This window comes from Taeniopygia guttata, chromosome 1A (genome assembly GCF_048771995.1).
Source record: "Taeniopygia guttata chromosome 1A, bTaeGut7.mat, whole genome shotgun sequence".
Taxonomy (NCBI): Eukaryota; Metazoa; Chordata; class Aves; order Passeriformes; family Estrildidae; genus Taeniopygia; species Taeniopygia guttata.
Genome location: NC_133025.1, coordinates 57,854,860 through 57,874,706, shown reverse-complemented (window position 1 = coordinate 57,874,706; position 19,847 = coordinate 57,854,860). Strand labels below are relative to the sequence as shown.

The following is a 19,847-nucleotide window of genomic DNA, read 5'->3' as shown; positions in this document are numbered from 1 at the left end:
TGCTTGCACGAGGAGTGCAGGAGCTCCTGCCACTGGAGCACAAGCATTGCTTAGCCCAGGACCACCCCAGAACTGCCTGAGTGGCATCTTTGTGGGGAAGTTAAATACTTCAGATTCCCTTTTCAACCAGGCTACTTATGCTTTGGATCTGTTTTTGTTAAAGCCTTCTTATTTTAATTAAGAAAGTACTTGTTGAAAAGCAATACCCTGCCCCTTTGGTTACCATTAACATGTGTCTGCTGAGACCGCCAGCAAGCCTTTGAGATGCAGCAAGGCTGAACTCAGTAGTTCTCAAGGAGTTATAAAAACCTTTTAAATGTAGCCTGGGACAATGATCATACTCCCAGCAAACTGAGGATACAAAACAACCCTGAGAAATTCAGCTTTTGGGTCAACAGCAGCCTCATGTTGCACAGGAACAGGAGTGCAAAGCTCTGCCATGGGAGGAGTAACAACAGGCATCCACAGGGGCTGGAAACAGACTGGCCAAGTAATTGCCCAGTGAAAAAGGAGCTGGGAGTCACAGGCTTGCCAAGCAGTGTATGAGATAGCAGTGTGCTCTCACTGCAAACCCAAACTGCACAGCAGGCAGTGTCAGGGGCAGCATGGCCAGCAGGCCTTGGGGAGGGCATAATTCAGCACTGCTAAGGCTACATCTGGAATAGCAGGCTTCGTGAATGTTATGAATCCCAGAAAATAATTCATAGAACTCCTAGAATATATTATAATTTTTATTATTAGAGGAGAAAAAAACCTAAGAAAAAACCCATAAGTTACTATTTCCTCCTGGTTCCTGTGTCTATATAAGTGGTCCTACATCACCAAGTTTAGGATGTGTATCTGAGAAAGAAAGGTTTCCTTTCAAAGAAGAGTTTCTTGTAGGAAGAAGAGTTGAGAAAGGCTATTAAGCTCTGTGTTATCCAGGACATAAGACAGTGCTGCCAGCAGCTTTCCTGCCAGAAGAACATAAGGCAAGGACAGAAGGAAAAAAAGAAAAATAAAAACCATAGTTGATAACCTCCCTGCCCTCCTGCAACCCTACCAGCATCATAGCAAGATTCTTTTGAGACAGCAGTGTACTAATAGGTGGTTTTGACAGGGTAAGGTGAGAATATCAGATAGGAGAAGACACATCTGCACGGACATGGCCGTGAACTCCTTGATCTCCTTTGAAGACATGCATTGCTTTTAACCTCCAGGTGCCTGTCCCCAGTGCAAGCCCAGTATGTAAACTGACACAGATTGTTTGTAGTCGGAAGCCAAACCAGAAAGGAATTTTATCCACCCAGAACAGGCCTCTGCCTGGGGCAGCTGGGAGACCTCTCTAGCAGTCAAACATTGACACCAGTGAAGGTCTCACCTGCTCACATATGTACAGCTTCTCTGCTCTTACTGGCAGAGGGCTGGTTTTCACCTCTGGAAACCAAGACACCCATCTGCATTGACCAAAGTTAGTGTTCAACAACCATTAATTAAAGGCAACTGCTGCCCAAGCAACACCAACAAGCATTTACCTGGCCATGATAACAATACTACAGATAATGCAAATGAGCCCCCCTGCGCAGTCTAAGGGGAACAGGCCTCAACTCACCACTTGGGCACTTGCACACAGCCTATAAATCTCAGCTGTTGGACTACTGCTCATGGATTATCATTCTCTCTTCCCTTCTTGCCTCTCATCCTTCCATGAGCCCTCTGTCCTTCCAACACAGGACAGATTTTTTTCTGGAGAACATCAGCACTTCTCCACAAGACCTCCCAGGCAGGGATGGTGGACAGCAAGACAGCAGAGCCTAATCCCCATATGTTATGTGGTTTTTTTCATCCCATTGCCTTCCTTTTACAGCCTAAGTGTGAGAGACTCAGGCCAGACCTCAGCCTCCATCTGCAGCCTGGGATTATGATCTGAAGCATAATATTTCTTTATGAGCAAATTATCACCAAGACTTCAATGCGCTGTTGGCCTTTTAAAAAACTAAGTGTTTAGTATTTTTATTTCTTACTGCTCTGCAGTTTATGGCTCCCATAAATCAGATGACAGGCTGTGGCACAGAGGGCTGATCTGATCTGTGGGAACAGGGAAGAAGGCAGGAGAAGGGAGGGAGCACTGACAGAGCTGTTAACCAGGGGGGACCTCTGCACCCTGCTGTAAGCATCCCCTTGGGGAATGCAGGAATCTGCCCACCTGGGGCAATGCTCACAACCATGCCAACTCCTTCCTCTCTGACACAGAGTCTAAAATCCTCATTTCTTCTATGCCACACCACCTCCTTGTAAAAATTGAAAACCCAGTTTCTCTCACACAGGAGCAGTGATAGATCCACTAGGATTCACAAACTGTTCCATCACTACAGACATTAGAGCTACAGACTGTTGGGACACACACAAGCAAAGTGCTGACACGCTACGCTGGTACACCAACCCACACATCTGAAACAAGCAAATCTGACCCCATGTATTGCTGAAGAAGCCTTGCCTTGTAGCAAATTAGGGATGCTGCTATGGTTAAAAGTCCATTGCAGAGTTGGAATGTTGGTGCTGAAGTCCCAGGTTTCACAAGTAAAAGACCAAATCCCTAAACACATTTATTTACTCAGAGATGCACCAAAGGTCATGCTATGAAGCATTCCAGCAAGCAACATTCAGGGAATCCTCCTCCCCACATCTCTGTGCTTCCAAATACTGTTCAAATCTGAACTATATGCCTATGCCCTCTCAGGGAAATGACACACATTCCCACAGCCCTTCCCTTCTCCTGCCCCAATGACTCGGACTCGACTTCAGGACTGACACTTTACTGCATGCACATATGTGCATGCCTAACACTGCTGAGCAGGCCATCATCCTCACAAGACCTCACAAGACAAATAATATATAATATTACAAGGACTTGGTTGGATTGGGGCTTGCAGTGTTCTTCAGTAAGGCTGGTTTATTGGTTGCTGTACTGCTTTTCTCACTGATAAGAACTGGCCTTGCTTCCTCTGTGCTCAATGCTGCTTTGCTAGCACAGACTTTGGTACAGGTACTTTATCCTCTTGGCAGTGCTAGGTTTATGGTTGCACTTGATGATCTTAAAGGTCTTTTCCAACCCAAACAATTCTGTGATAATAGAGAAAGGGAGCACAGGCAGCTTAATGCTTTTTGAAGTCAAGGTCTGTGGCAGACAAGAGGACTCCTGCAAGGACAAGCCCTTCCATTGGCTCACATAAAACCAGGTGATGTAACTTCACGTGGCAATATTGCCTTGAACACTCCCAAAATGCCAGTCCTTGCTTGGGTATTTTCAAAGCAGTAGAAAACCTCACCAGGAATTTGAAATCCCAAGGATGTTTTGCCTACTGAAGCAAAAAATGGTGCTCATCATTGCCCTGCCTGCAATCCAGTCTCTACCACCATTGTGCCCTTGACCAGTAAGATTTTACCTGCTATAAAAGGCTGGATAAGAGGCAGGTATTTCTGCCATCCTCAGCAGGGAGCCACCCTCTCAATGAGTGCTGGCAGCTCTGGGCTGTCCATCCATCCATCCATCCATCCATCCATCCATCCATCCATCCATCCATCCATCCATCCATCCATCCATCCATCCACCCATCCCACTATCTGGATGCCCACAGTCATCCATACAGCACTCAGTGTGACAACTTGAGCCAGGCTGTGACAAAAAGAACTCCCAGTCAGAGGGCACAGGCAAGTTAGGGCCCTGCCAGTGGCTCACCCCCATGGCTGGAAGTAACAGGATTACCAAAGAGAAGAGAAAGCTTCCAGGCTAGGAAGAAATAAAAGTGAATAAGGAGTTCAGACCATGCTTTTAAGCAAGTTTTGAGCATTAGAGAGTGTCGGAATCTGTGGTATTGATGATTCCGAGATTGTAGAAAGTCTCTTTCTGCCCCATTGCCAAAGAAGAAGCCATAATTTGTCTGTGCTCTTTTCAAGGTTGTTTATTCTTGCTTATCTCTAACATGTTCTGCTGCCCTGCCGCAGGTCTGTCCTGCAGGGCAGCGTGCAGGGCTCTGCCCCCAGTGGGATGGTACAAACATTATATACCAGAAACTACGTGTGCTATATTTACAATAATGTGCCAATATCTATCATCTACGTTAAACAGTGTGTCCCCAGCCTAAACCAACAGAAAAATGCCAACACCACAGTGAAACATGGAGGGCATGAAGAAGGAGGAAAAGGACAAGACACACCCAATTTCCTCCATCTTGTCCCCTTTGGACCGCTAATCTAGAATCCTAAAATTTTACTTTTGCACCCGTGCCACACTTAATTATTACTCATATCAAACACTCAGAGCTTGTAATTCATCCTGTAAGATTGAAAACTCTTTTCCATGGACAGAGATCAGAGACAGTGTCTCTGGGGGCTCTGTACAGGGGGGTTCCTGACCCCCTGCCAGGGTCCCAGGCCCTCCAGGGCAGCCAGAGGGAAGCCCTGGATTCCCACAAGAGAGTCTTTTCAATAATAATGAGACTCTAGAGGTTTTTTTTGGTTTTGTTTTTGTTTTTTTTTAAAGGGGCAAAAAGAGTAGCAAGAACCTGCTGTCTCCCAGAAAACCATGTTGCTGCACAGGGCAATTACCAAACACAGACACCAGTCTGGTCCTCCCAAAACCTGGTTGTAAAGCTAACAACTGCTGTGCTATTGAAGTGCCAGATAAGCCAGGCGACAGCACCAGCCAGACTCCTGGAGCTTCAGTACATTCTGGGATCACTCGGACACATCAGCTTTTATCCTGAAAGTATCGGAATCTAGGAGTGGTAAAATCAGGGTAAACATTATCAGCTGTTGTTCTGCCCTCCCGCATGACTACAGCTGATCTGTTTGGACAAAAGGGCCGGCAGGAAGAAACAGCACCAATTTCAGAAAGCTACCTATTCTGTCCCTGAAAGAACTTTGGGGAAATGTAAAATTCACTGTGTGCCTCTGAAAGTCAAGGAAATGCTTTCAGTGCTGAAAATGTGCATCTTGTTTCCAGTGCAATGTTTTCTCTGTTTCACTCTCCAGTCATCATCTTGCATCATGGCTGCTCCTCCATGGTGCTGGACATCTTGGCTCCAGGTGGGTGCTGGCAGCCTGGAGCCCCTCACCACCCCAGACCACCTCCCCTTGACATGGAGTGGAGGGGCACATTAGGACAGGGGGGAAAAAAAACAAAGAAAAAGTGAACTAAAGCTAATTAAAAGCACAGGAAAAAATGCAGGGAGGCAGGTTGTCATTACCAGAGCTGAAATTTGGCCTGGGTGCCATGGAGATGAAACCTGGCAGATGGTTAAGGTGTACACGGGAAGCACGCGTGCAGCACCTGACTATAGATTTATGACCAATTAATACAACAAAAGAGAAATCTTGACAAGGAAGCCAGAGACCTACAAAATGAGTAAGTGAACCATGAAAAGGGGAAGCTCTCCCATCCAAAAAAAAAAAAAAAAGCAAAAAAAAAAGCAGCTGAGTGTACAATACCTACAGAGCCATGAATAAACTGAAGTTGGAACAGATGGAGAGAAAAACAAACTGCCGTGTGTATTAGTTGGCTCCCAAGTAAAAGAGCCAGCATGGGGAAAGAGCTTCCCCACAATTCAAGGAGAGAACAATAGGCTCTGGTTCTGCAGAAGCCCCTTCCCCAGGTGCTCAGTGTCCTTCCTACAGCTTAATTTAAGGTTGACAAGCTGCAGCATTCTCAGATACAAGATCCTAACAAACAGCTAGCAAAGAATATTCTTTTAAATAATGAACCATGTGTTTCTAATTAAAAGAGCCTAGGCACAAAGCAGCAGAGACAGGAGACTTCTCTGGCAACCCATCACACAGACACAGACGCCCAACTACATGGCCTTGCCTCAGACTGCATCTGAAGCAGGATCAGGGATTACGAACAAGGGCTTTCCCATGTATGGTGACTGCCCTGAAGTGGCCGTGGTCGCAGTCTGATGGGCAAACACTTGGAAAACCCCAGCACTGTTTGGAGGCACAGAAGTGACCTTTGTCTTTGAAGGCGAGAGCAGCTTTGCACTCCAATATTTCCATTGAATTTTGTCTGTCACCTGTAAACTAAAGCCCTGGCCAAGTCAGAGATGAGAAAACAATCAAGGAGGAGATGAGCCAACACACTCTGGGAATAGGAGTAGGGAGAGGTTAGTGTGGTGCAGTGAAGCACAAGGAGAGCAGCCTCTCGCTACAAGGCTATTTAACATCCCAGCCATGAAGAAAAGGAGGGACGTGTCCTGTGGAGCACCAGGCACTGCTGCCCCACAGACACCTTTGCCCGGCCCGAGGGCAGCAGCGGGCACGGGGGACCGCTGAGCCCTGGCAGCAGCCCCCTCCTCGGGATGAGCGCTCAGCTTTCCCTCCAGCTCTGCAAACACGGGGCTGTCCCGCCACCCTATCTGGGATGTAAATGCCAAAGATAATAAGGCAGCTCTCCAGACAACATTTATCACCCACTTTAAAGACAGACGGCTTGGGACTAAGCCCTTGAGGGGCACTCCCCCATCCATGGCAAACTCAGCCTGGAAGAAACAAGTTTCAAGTCTTGTCTTGAAGGTAGTGGGCCGAAACTTAACTGACTTCACAGTGAGAGGGGCTTTTGCAGAGCCATGTGCTCCCTAGAAATCCCTGTCCCCAAAAGCCGCTCCTTTTGCCCATGCTGCTCACAAACCCTGGATGCTCATGCATCAGCTGTTTCACTTCTCGTGGTGCAAAGGGGATACCAGCATATTTCCCCCGGACTACAGCTGAGCTTATACAAGAACACTGAGAGGTAGCACCTGTAATGAGCCCAAGCACAGACACAAGCTATTAAAACCTCCCCCCATCTCTACCCCCACCCGATTCCCTCTGTGGCTTTAAGCAAATCGCATAACTTTTCCTCTTTAGTTTCTGCACCTGGGAGAGAGTAATATTTACCTATCCCACAAGGGTGTTGAGGGGATTAGTTAATGTTTGCCCAGCATTTTAAAGGATAAAATATTCTGTATTAATTCCTGGCTGCTGAAAAGAACTGACATGTGCGACTCTCATTAGCTCCAATGGAAGATTTTTACTCGAGTTGGGCTTCACCGTTTCAGAAAAGTAGAAGCAAGATGATGTGACATTAACATCTCAGAGAGCGCCTGCAGCACAGACTGTAAAACCCCCTTCTCTTTTGACTGCCAACAGCCTCCTGCTGCACTGCCTGTTCTGCACAGGTGCACCCATGCCTGTTAAACATTAAAGCACTCCCAAGCCAACACGGGGCTCTGGGCTGTGCCAGCAGCACCGGGTTCCCCCTTTGCCTTTGCAGGCTCCCACAGCAGGGAGCTGGCCTCACCTGCAAGGTGGCCTCATGGATTAAACACAGCCACTGCACTGGCACTGCCCTTCTGCTCAGATTTGTCAGTGTTGCTCAGCTCTTTTTTGGAAGCCAGGTTTGCTTGCCGTGACAGCTGCGAGCTGCAGGTGGGATCGTGCAGCACCACACCTGTTAGTGGGTGTGCCAGGAACACACCAGGTGGGCAGGCATCCCCTCTGCCGCTGTGCCACTGCTCTGGCTGCATCCCCTGCTACCTGGTACTGGGCAGAAAGCAAAAGCATTAGATAAGAACTGGACTCCAGCAGCACCCGGCTGCCTCAGATGGCTTTACAACCCAGGACACTCTTAGTGCATGGGAAAATACAGCACTGCACATCCCTCAAATCAGACCACCCACTGCTCAGGCCCTTTACATTCCCCATGTGGCACCAGCAGTGCCACAACATTGTTGTTCCCTCCCTGAGCACTGGACACCACATTTTTCAGGCTGAGGACAATGAGCTGCCACCCTGTGTTCATGTTCTGTTTCTCAGTGCACTTCTCCTCAGTGCTGGTATCCCATATGTGATGGGTCCATATGGTCTTCACTCACATGGACAGCAAGTGGAAATGCCAGCAGCCTTCATGTGCTCCTGGGATGGAGCAAGGGGAGGAAAGAGGCTGGCTTTGTCCCTTGGTTTCTGCAGCACTCTGGGGTAAGCAGGGCTCTGGGCACAGCAGCCAGCAAGAACCCACCTCCAGCAAGCCCTGAGGCTGTGGTGGATGCACCTCTGTAGGCCTATCTTCAAAAGCAGCACAGCAGGGCTGAGCCCCAGGCAGTGGGGAGGGGGGACAGGGGGCTCAGGGCACCCTCAGGAAAGGGATTTGGGTTTAATTACTGGTTTACTGCCTGCCAGCAGAAGTATATGGCTGTAACAATAAGGAAAGGCTGGAGGAAGGTGTTTGAAAATCAAGCTAACCCACTTCAGACTCATGAAAGAACAACACGACCAAAGCAGCCCCCCACTGGCCCAACAGTTTCAGGGAGAAAAAGCTGGTGTGAAACCTGGGAATAATGGAGCAAGCTTCCCTTCCTTTCTTCTGGCAAAGATAAAAGATCTTGTGGAGGTACCCACACTGGGGAAGGCACTGAACAGGAAGCCCCACGCCAATAAAGGATCCCCTTGTGCCTTCAAACACCACATCCATGCACTTCCCAACCTCCATCACTGCTGACTGCTGGCAGCACCAGGAATTCTTAACCCTTGCTGTGCAAACTCCTGACCAGAGGCAATGGCATGGCCAAGCTGGCATGGAGGGCCATTGCCAGTGCTGGTCTGTGCACTCCCCACGAGTGGTGGGGCATATCAGAGGGCTTAGTTTTCCTTTCCAGAGGCCTGCCTTTGTCCCCATCACTCCCTACCTCTCCTGTTTTGCCCAATGTCGAGGACAGCAGGCAGAGACCAAGGCACTGCAGACAACTGCTGGGCAAAATCAAAAGCACAGACTGAAACATGACTAATTTCTAACACATCACAGCCTACGAGTCATTCTGTTTGTGAGCCTAAACTGCTCTCTGCTGCTTTCATACCAGCTCATTTCAAGGGTGAGTAAGCAGACAGTGGCAGGCATGACTTTTATTATTCCCAGAGCTTTGAAGCTGTACCATTTCCCTGTGGTTAGCTGGCTGCATCAGCTGTCTGTAGTGCCACATTTTGAAGAACTCAGCAATGAGACACAGGTAGCCTGTCCAAGTCAAGCTCCATCGGCAATATTTCATGGTGACTCAGTAGTTGCCCACCCTCTATTATTCATTGTTTTTATCCTGTGATTTTATTTCAATGTTCTTGACTACTTCCAAGAAAGCCCTTTCACAAGCAGAGGTCAAAGACAACGAAAACAGCTTCAAGTTGTAAGTGAAGCCCATTTCTGTTAAAGTGAATTTTGGGATGAATGTCCTCAGAGAATAAGCAACACCATATGAAGAGGGAAAAATATAGAAAAATTGAGCTACAACAGTGTGAGCATTTCATGTATTTATACATGTGTATATACTCATACATATGCAAAAGAATAAATACAGAAACACAGATCTCTCAGACTAGAAAGTGAAACTTCCTGCATTTTTAACTCCCCTCTTAAGCCAGCTTATTACACAAGTATTTTTTATACATACATACATATATATATATTTAAAAATGTAGCACTTGCACACACTTTGGAAAAATGGTAAGTTTTCTTTCTATCCCAGGTTTAATTCCTATGGTATTTTCCTGCTGCTCTAGTACTTCCTCGGTTCTTATCTATATTTCTACATTTAGCCACTTCTGATTTGAATGGCTGAACATTAAAAAGTATCTTTGCATAGCACGAAGCAGCACAAACATCAAAGTCCAAGCAAAAGCACCAGATTGTGATTGTGGTTTTTTTTTGCACAGACTAGTTCAAATTCTACTTGTAATTCCACTGCCAAAAGTTTAGAGCTTGAGATAAATCACTCCTTCCCCTTGAAAGGGGCTGATTGTATTTATGGCTTGTTTCAGAGTCCAAGGGTCCAGGCTGAGATGAAAGGCTGAGGGTAGAGCAGTGCGATGCCCCACATCCAGTGCCACATAAGAAGAGAGTGAGGGCTCTGGCAACAGTGAGAGGAACTTCCAGATGTAGTTCCCAGCAGCGCTCAGCCCTTTTGGGTAACCTCAGATGTGTCATTTAGCCTTCCTCTGACTCAGTTCCTCAGTACTGGGGAAATAACACCACCACTGTATTACACAGGAGTTTTGGGCAGATAGACACCTTTTGAATGAGTACTGGAATCCACACTAGAAGTGTAACTAAAATAGAGATCAGTTGCAATTCTAAAGAAATTACACAAGCGTGGGCTAGGAGGAAGGGATGAGATGTATGGTACAAACACAGGGAGCTCCCTACCACACTCAAAAGGGCTTGATCATGAACTGAAGCACAGGAGAGATACAGATCCTGGGTTAGGAACCCAGGTGAGGTCCTGCTTTGTGGCAAATCTTTGGGTCCCCTCAGTGGCTCTGCAGCACCTTCACTCCCTGGTTGTGAAAGAAGCACCAGCTGCCCGGCTCTCACATCCCTGCTGGGGCCACTCAGTCACCCAGGAAGAGAAACAAAACACAGTAGCTTTCCTACAAATCTGGTACACCTCTGTCCATGCCCTACAACTCCCCCAAAAGCAGGTGGTCCCACCTGAGTTACCATGTTCGAACCTCTGGGCCATGCCAGGCTTTTGAACCAATGTCATGTTTTGGCACATCAGACATGACCCAGATTCTTCTACCTAACCGTGGAGCAGATGCAAGGGCAGGTCCCAACCCTGTTACTCTGGCAAGGCCTGATAGCATCTGACACCCAGGGCTGGTGGAGCAGGGCCACCTGGGCTGGTGTGCTTCACTTTGTGCTCTGCATCTCCACCCCACAGCACAGCAGCTCGGCAGCTGCCACAGAGGGAGGGATCTGCACAGCTGGGGGAGAGTTTAAACAAAGTGACCTCACAGCCTGTCCCCCAGCACTGAGGTTTTCTCCTGGCACTCTGTGGCTGACCACAACCCCCCTCTCATCCTCAACACATTTTGGTGGGCAAGCCAGCGGAGGTAACAATGCTCCTCTTTTTTTCACAGAAGACAAAGCTGCGGAAGACACTGATTCCCATGGCAACAAAGGCAAAGAAGTGTCCCAAGATGTGATTTGCTGTCACCATACCCACCTCGTGGCAGATAAGGATGAGTGATGGCTCTGAAAGGAACTGTTTCCATGGGACCCTTCCCAGCGAGCCCCTGCAATGACAACCAGCCATCAGCCCCAGCTTCGGGCATCAGACCGGTCTGACTGGAAGGGAACAACACTGCTTCCCGCAGCAAGTGCTGCCTGCATCTTGTCCTCTTGTGAGGGACAGGGCTCTGCTGGCTCCTTCAGGGCCTGTCTAACCCCCAACAAGCCACACTTCTGCTCGCTAATCCACTTACCCAGGCAATTACACTGGGAGAGCAGCCTGCAGAGAGCTGTGCTCAACTTCTCAGCTAAACATCCTCCTGGGTTTTTTAACCCACTGAGTGGTATCTTAGGCAATGGCAAGAGCTCCTCACAGAGCACACATTTGTTCTTAAGCAGCCTATGTAAGTGCATTTCCTTCCCACACTTTCATTCATCATAGTTCTTCCCTTCCAGTCCTGCCCCTTCAGTTCCCTGGGGAAAGTCAGTGAATTTATGAAGGAACAAAGTCACCTTGAGCCTTAATCCACACCCTAGCAGAAGGAATATATCTGTCAGCAATCACATCCGCCCACTCTGCAACAGCATTACAACAACGCTCACTTTGTTAGCACAGAAAATACTATCTCCTTCTCTGGTCCTGGAGACAAGCCACCACAAAGGCTGGAGCAAAGAAAAGACTGGGGACAAAGAAAATGGCCCTCTACATCTGAGGTCAAACAGGTAAATGGAGGTGGAACAGTAGAATTAGGAAGAGAAGAGCAAAGAAAAGACTCAACAAACCTATGATAAACCCTCCAAAACAACTCCCTGCTCTCTTTCTGCATAAGAAGTGAGGGCAGTTGAGAAAACTGTGCTCAATGAAGTTGAAGAAGACAGGAAGAGATCCTCATTCAGCTGAGAGTGAAGTAGCAACCAAAGCAAGAGACAAAGTACTGTGGAACCAGGTGCATAAGGCAGTTGGGAATTTACTTTCTGGTAGCAAAGGACAGATTCCCTCATAACCAGGCTGGCACCTGGCTTGCTGGAGCCATGGCTCCATGTTCCCCTTTCTCCTTCCCTCAGGGTCCTGATGCCACCTGACCACATAGACCAAAACAGGGTTCTAAACTGGGCCTAGGAGCTTAAGAGATACACACAGAGACAAAGCTCTCTCCAGCAGAGGCTGTCCCAGCCCTGCACAGGCAGTGCCCGGACGTTTTGGGGGCATGGGCTGATTCCCAAGTCTCTGATGCTGCCACAGGGCTGCTCTCCCAGGCAGGGCTCCCACCTTTGCTCCCCTCTCCACAGAACAGCTCCTTTGCATTCAACAGGAACAAGCACAGCTGCTTGTTGCTGTCTGCCCTACTTGTTGCCATGGCTTGATTATCAGTCCTGGGATGAACCTGCTACTGACTGCAAGAACTGAAACTTTTCCCAGAAGGATGCAGGAGTTACAGCAGAGAGGCAAGGAGGCTGAAGAGGAGGTAAATGGACAGTTGAGCCAGTCCCAATGAAACTGCTGCATCTCCAACACTCCCATCTTGCCAGCTGGATTAGTGCAGTGGGCTGAAACCCAACTGCTTTGTCATCTTTGGCACTTGCTGCAGGCAAGCACCAGCTTTTGTCAGCCCAACATCCTTTTCTCTGCCATGCACCCCAGAGCAGATGAGTTTCTAGAAACGGGTCCCGCCTGATCAAAAAAAATCTGAAAAAGAGTGAGGACATAGGTGTATTGGTGCAAGAACCCAGAGAAATCAACCCATCCTAAATCCCCAATACTTGGCTAACTGCATTATAAAGAAAGAAGATTTAATTAGCACATGTAAGTAATCTTCTCTTTAGCAGTGTCATTCCACTGGTACACTCTGAATTCTATTGCTACTTATGTGGCCCTCAAGGACAAGAGGTGGTGTTGTTGGTGTTCCTTTGCTTCACAACAGGGGAAGAAGACCAAAACTACAGAGACTTCACCAACTCCTCTAGTGGCCATCAGCCACTTCAGAATATATTCCTAAACAAATTAGATTGTCCCCAAATAGCTTACCTGTAATCCTCTATTCTCAGCAGCAGTCTTTCTTCTCCTGACAGCACTCTTAAACTTTACAAGAGAGTAACAACGCTTGCCCTCTGCTCCAGGAGTAGATTACAGCTTGCCTATTGCACCTGCATGCTGTCACAGCCCTGGTCAAAGGAGAACTTCCAAGAAAACCTCCTGAGATACAAATGTACAGAAATATCATCACCAGTGCAGGAGAACCAAAAGATGCCTAAAGTCATCTTTGTACTAAATACTCTAAGCAACTCTCATTTAGAGAGACTTTAATAGAATCACAGAATGGTTTGAGTTAGGATCTTAATGCTCATTTAGTTTCAACTTCCCCTTCTGTAAGCAGGGACACTTACCACTAGACCAGGTTGCTCAGAGCCCATCCAAGCTGGGCTTAAATACTTCCAGGGATGGGGGATGCTTTCATGGGCGTGTACACAGCACAGGGAGCCCCAGTCCAGCCTCACACAGCATCCTAAGAGCTTGTATTTACAGGCTCCTGCGAGGAGGAGGCTGTTTACTAAAAGGATTAGATAAGGCTTGACAAAGATGCAGAAAGGCGGGCATGCTGTGCCTTAGAAAACTTCTGCAATACAGAACCCAAAACATCCCTGTAGGCAATTCCAGTTAGAAAAGAACCTAGTAAAACATCCCTGTAGGCAATTCCAGTTAGAAAAGAACCTAGTAAAGAAGAAGGGGGGAGAAATTTCAAACAGGTTTGGCAGAGCACTTTGGCCACAGCTGGATAGAGAGTTAAATGACAGGAGAATAACCAAAGAGCAGTGTATCTAAGCCATCTCCCAGCAGCCGTTGCTTGTCCTGGAGAGGTCTGTGAGACTATCTCAAAATACTTTCTCCTTCTATCTCTGAGAGAAAACAACTCCTAAAGCATGCTGCTTCTCCTCCCACTCTGCTGCAGAAGGGAATGCTGCTCTCCTGGGTTTGGTGAGGACAAGCAGCTCACATGCTCTGTAAGGCTGCCCAGCACTTGGAGCAGAAGCTCAGCTCTCCCTGCTTCAGTGGTACCTACTAGGCAGACCAGACTTCCAAGGAAACCAGGACACAGCAGCATTGCTTGTAGGACATCTATTGCAAGGCCCTTCCTTGACACAGACAAGTGTCACAGGGCTGAAGCACACCTTTTCTTTCAGTATCAGTTTGGTCAGTCTGCCACATCCTGGCGTTCAGTCTGGAACAGAGATCAGTTCCTTATGCATTTTCTTTGCGCTTCTGAAGTTAAGCAATCCCTACTCTTATTCTTGCCCACACATTATGTTCTGGAGATCCCATTCATGGTGGTGGTGATGGGGTTTGCTACTATCAGCATTTTCAGATACTCAAGCAAAGCTCTACTCCTTCCTCAGAGTGCTTCCAGAGTAGGCTGGGAAGTTCCTGATGAGTAGGTGGGGAAAAAAATGACAGAAAAGGGGTAAAAACATGAACTGTAAATTTCCTTGAGGAATAGCATGATAGCACCACCAAACTACTTGGGGTTGAGAGACCAGAACATGCAGGCACAGGAGTTTCTCCAGTGGTCTGGTATTGTGCTTGATTTGGAATTTATTATAAACTATAAAACACAAACACAATTACCAAGTTCCCCACTGTGTCCATTTAAACACAGCTAAGCAAAGATGTGGATTCATGTTTAATGGAATGAGCCACAGGAGAAAAGGCACAGCAGGACCTGCAGCCACAGGGCACATTTAATTCCAAGGGAAGAACACCTGACTTCTACACGCAGATAAACAAAGAAATAAATTAATAAAATCAAGTATGTGGTCTGGTACTTTTAGGACCATTATTACACCATCTCTCTTAGGGAACTCTCACAAAACTTCCTGGGAGCCTGATCAGGAAGAATGCCAAACTGCAGCCCTGGGAACACTTTTAGGTCTCCTTTTAGGCTGGGATGAGGGTTTGGTTTCAGCAGTAGTCAAGGCGCAGGTCTTCACAGCAGCTGAGTGAAAAGCAGCTGCTAGAGCCAGACCTGTGAGGAGGAGGAAGGGAGGAAGAGGAGGATGCTCAGCAGAACCGCACCAGGGAGAGCGGAATAAAGCACACGGACGAACAAGCCCAGATCAAGTCAAAGTGTTTATTCATGTGAGGTCGGTTCAGACATGACCACATTGAAAACCTTTCTCCCTCAGAGCACCCTGGAGAAATACGCAGAACTGAAAACCCAGGACAAGGACAGCAGCAATCCCAGGGCCTTAGGCATGCCTCACTAATTGGGGGTGGCCTCAAAGGCTGGGCAGCCTGGGCTTGGCGCTCCATCACTTCTGACACTTCTCAAGAGGGGACAGAACTGTTTACAGGAAGCCATCTGTTATAAGGGCCGGCCTCTCCTCCCTCCCAACCCCAGCAACATCCCTTCCCCACCCCACCTTTCATCAGAAGCTTATCTGCTGCCCAGAGAGGCAGCCAAAAAGTTCATCCAGGTTGGAATTTGAAACCAGAGATTTTCAGATGCTGTGGCTGGGGCAAATGCTACCACCATCAATTTTAGAACTAAATTTCAGGGTGTTTTCATTCTATTTGTACAGGGGCTAATGAGTAGCTTGGGATGTGAACACTAACCCCAGGGCATAATTCTGAGAACAGGATGATAGATTCTCAGTCTCCTGCTGCAATTATACAGGCAAAAATTGGAATGGGAATGACAAGAGTCAAGAACAGGACTTGGGCCCCATATCAGCTTAATGGGGCATCATTTTCCCAAACACTGAAATACTTTGAGGGCTAACAAAAAGATGCAACAATCACCTCCACCATGAGAAAAAGACCCAAAAAAGTATAAAATGGGGCAACTGAGCTCCACATTAAGCAAAACTGTCCATGGAGACATAACTACAGAAGCAGCAATCACCAAGCAACCGTTCAAAACTGTAAAACTGTAAGGCACTAATGATGTTCCACTCATTACAATCAACACAGACTAAAAATTGACATTCATCAATTAACAAATAAAATAAAATCAATGTACATTTTGAAAAGGCAACTATTCCCATTTAAAAAATTTCAAATTCTCAGCTCTAACTTTTGCTGTTCCCCACCTCCATCCAGGCACTGACTAGTTAGAGTATTTGCTCACAAGTTCTGCAGGTTAACACAGACCGATTACAATGAAACATCTCAAGGCATAAACACAAAACATTTTTTTGAGTGTCAGTCAGTCATCCCACTTACCACAGTACTGCAAGGCACTCAAACACCACCACACCAAGCACAGCCACTTGTTTTTAGTGCTTGCAGGCAGACTTGTATCTACCTTTCCCTTCAAGGTACAACTCAAGCTTCCAAACCCTGGAGCTTGAGATCCCCTATGCAGCCATGGCCACAGGAGCATGAGGGGGGACAGCAGCAGCTGCTCATTAATGCTACTCCACGAGTACACTTCAGCCCCTGTCTGAGAGCAGCCAGGTCCCTTAAATTCCTTTAATTCCATTCTGATCCTGCTTGCTGAGATGAGCAATTGCCCAAAGAGTATGAAGTCAGTAACACCAGTTTCCTTCAGGTCACCTCACACCCATTTTGGTCAGTATTGGTCAGGTTCAATAAACAAAGTAGTGAAAGTATTTGTGTCCCATTACTGATCCCTGAAGCCATTCGAGGATCCTTTAGACACAAAGGACCTATTAAGGCTTATTTCAGAGATTACATAAAGTATTGCACACTATTTGTCCACTTCAATAGTAAAAAAAAATGAAATCTCATTTCTCAGAGATTAGTAACATAATTAAAAATGTTAAAAACAAATACAGAGGTAACTTCCTCATGTGACTCTACTGGAATATGTAACAGTTAAGAGACAAGGGAATAGCAGAGGTCCATCTGTGCAGAGACTTAGCAACAGCAGTTTTTAAACAACTGGACAGCGTAAATGCCAAATAATTATTATTGCCCTTTCTAAAAGCTAAGGTGATCTGAAATTTAGGACGATCCATGAACTGCACTGTATGATTTCACCAGCACAAAAGAGCATTAAGATTCATTGCAAGACAGGCTCCCAAAAACTGTCAATTTTAAAGAGCTGACTTTGGTCAGCACATCCAGAAATAAATAAGAAAAGGTATAGGAATGAGACACCCAAGAGAAGACCCTGGTGTGACTGCTGGAAGGGTCTGGGAGGCTGGGGCAATCCATCAGTCCCATGGATTGTCTGGCTTAGGTCAGCAGCTCCGTGACACAGGTGGTCGCAGGACAGACATTTGGTGCTTCACGACTGGGCTCACCGAAGGCGAGTCAATCAAGTCTCGTGGAGTCGTTTTCCATCAGTCCAAACCCGGAGGATGTAACAAACAAGTCTCCCAGGGTCTTGAGGAGTGTCCCAGCTGTCAGCTCCACACAGCAGTCCTGGCTGAGGGGAGCAGACGTCACTCTGCCAGCGTTCGCAGGCACCGCTCATGCAGCAGCAACCTCATCTCCCTCACTATCAACGGTGAAATGAACAGGATTGTTGAACTCGTCTGCGGAAAGAAGCGAATCCAGGACAATGAGCACAGAGCAACCAGAGCTGCAGCCAGCCCTGCTCCAATGTGCATCCAAGGCATCCCAGGAAGCTTAGAGAAGCAATGACAGAGTGGCACAGCAGAGGAACGGCTGAGCTTGCAGGAAAGCTCATACAATTTCAGCTGCCATGATCACTTTTTCATAAAGATGAGGTCTCCAGCTCTTCAGTGACCTTCCTCCTTGCCACCTCTGCTGGTTACCAAAGTGGCCTTCTCCCTTGTCAGCACAGATGTAAAGACATCTCCTGGCATTTCCAGCAGGGAGGACCAAGTAAATTGTGCAGCATTCACCACTGTGGTGATGCTGAGGACATCAGGGCCTCAACAGCTCTCTGTCCCATCACCAAAACAGGGCCAAGGCATTTTTAGTTTTGTTTCAATACCCTCATCACTCTTTCCACTAATCTTCAAGACCTAACAAACAAGCAGCTTAACTTCAGCTCTCTGAAAATATTAGAAATTACATATCACAGAGATGAAGGAGGGAGAAGCCCTGCCTTGGAAGTCAGGTGCTATGAACTTTAGGAAATGCATACAGGTATTTTTGGCCAAGTACTTTTGTGTCTCTGCTACAATCTCAGTTCCTGTTGGGTAACATGACTTTAAAGGATCCAAAATGAACTCATTTGACTTGGACAACCTGAGGCAAAGCCACACCACAGGCCACTTTGAGAATGGTATCAGAAGTCACAGTTCTCAGGTTCCCACAAAAATTGACAAAGAATTTTTTAAAAAGGTGATTTCTTACCATTAGAATGAAGAAATAGAAAACCCACATCCATTTCAGTTTCTCCTGGATCAAAGACACTAGATACTAAACAGAAAGGAAAAAAATATTGTTCAAACTGGGAAGATAAGCATAACTTTCAGGCATGACACTTTCATTTACTAGACTTTGTGGGCTCTTGGCACTCCACACAGTGCTGATCACAAAATCCTCCAACTGATCTTTTCCTGTCAGAAGGGATGACTCAGGACAGCAGTCTTTTTCTGTATGAAACCCACAGTTTCAGCAAAGCAGAGACACCACCCTGAAGCTTTACAGTAACTCAGAACAGCACAAAGACAGAACTGAACTACAGTTTCAAAGTGTGATAAATTGACTCTGCTGAATACAAGGTTTTTGCATGGAACACTGGCACATAAGTGGATGTAAGTACTCTCAGAAGAACTAAAAGCTCTAAAATGGCTTATAAATTACACAGGACACATTTTCAAGAGCTCTGCTACCAGTAACTACTTAACCCTTCAGCTAGGCAAGACACTTGAGACTACACTTTGTTCTGAGCTGCACCCTGGCTCAATTGGGCAGCCCAGGCCACACAAGAAAATGCATCTCTTATTAGAAGATTTATACACAGATGTTGCACAAGGGCCTCCTTCCTTCACTGCTGGGTATATCAGAACAGGATCTGAATTTCCAACATGCTTATTGTGCGTTTGCTGTCATTCACACACCCCCGGAACGACATCGTGGTTGTCTCTGCTGGGATAAATGCAGTGTTGGAAGGGGAGGCAGGTGGAATCTCTCAGAACCAAAGACCCACTTTTTATGATGATGTGAGTTTGGATGGTATGTGTGTGGGAAGACAAAAATACTGAGACCATGCCAGAAGAACACTGAGTATAACAGTACACTAATATTTGTCCTTAAAGCACTTGTAACTTTCCACATTCAGAGGAGAAAAGCAGAATCTGTCTTACAAAACAGTGACTGAATGATTGCATTTATCAGGCAATCAGTGGCAAGCACAAACCCAAAGCTCTTTCTAGAAAAGAAACTCGCACGCTTTGCCTGCATCCTTGTTATTTTATCACACTGGAGGATGCCTGGAGTAGAACTGGCTCCAATCTCTCTACTAAGTCCTCCCAAAAGCACCACTGTGTTCTTTCACGTAGCTAACACTTGTATTTGAGAAGAAAACATCCCCAGTGGGCACACTGTCAGCTTCCTCCTCTTCAACACTCTACTCCTCAGACATGGCAGCATACTGTAAGGACTACTGAAGCAAGTGGGGCTGGATTTACAAGGTGTAAAAGACATCCACAGATAAAAAGAGAAAGCACAAATAAGAGCAAATTTTAAATCATTTCATAAACACTGTAACATTCATACTAGATATTCCGATTTTACTCAGTTTCAGAGATACAGTTTTCTGTAAGAGCAGGTTGGCCTATCAGCTCAAAACAAAAAAAGTCTCAAACTTCAAAATATTTTTTTTCATTCTTTGCAAGGTATTTTGAAGTTCAGGATATGAAAGTCTGTAAAATTCACTTAAAGTGCCTTAACATTAGC

General features: G+C 46.6%; 1 protein-coding gene across 2 annotated transcripts in view; it reads right to left on the bottom strand.

Annotated features, from left to right (window-relative positions):
- SLC37A3 (solute carrier family 37 member 3) overlaps window positions 1-19,847 on the bottom strand; it is a 45,652-nt gene that overhangs the window by 8,710 nt on the left and 17,095 nt on the right. The window contains exons 14-15 of one of the 2 annotated variants that reach the window (XM_030263329.4): window positions 18,300-18,365; window positions 15,122-17,509 (exon numbers count right to left, since the gene is read on the bottom strand). The exons of the other annotated variant lie outside the window; for it this stretch is intronic. Of the exons in view, the coding sequence (XP_030119189.2) occupies window positions 17,417-17,509; window positions 18,300-18,365 (159 nt within the window). The 3' untranslated portion in view covers window positions 15,122-17,416. Of the gene's footprint in view, window positions 1-15,121; window positions 17,510-18,299; window positions 18,366-19,847 lie in introns of those variants that run through there. 2 annotated transcript variants of the gene reach the window in all.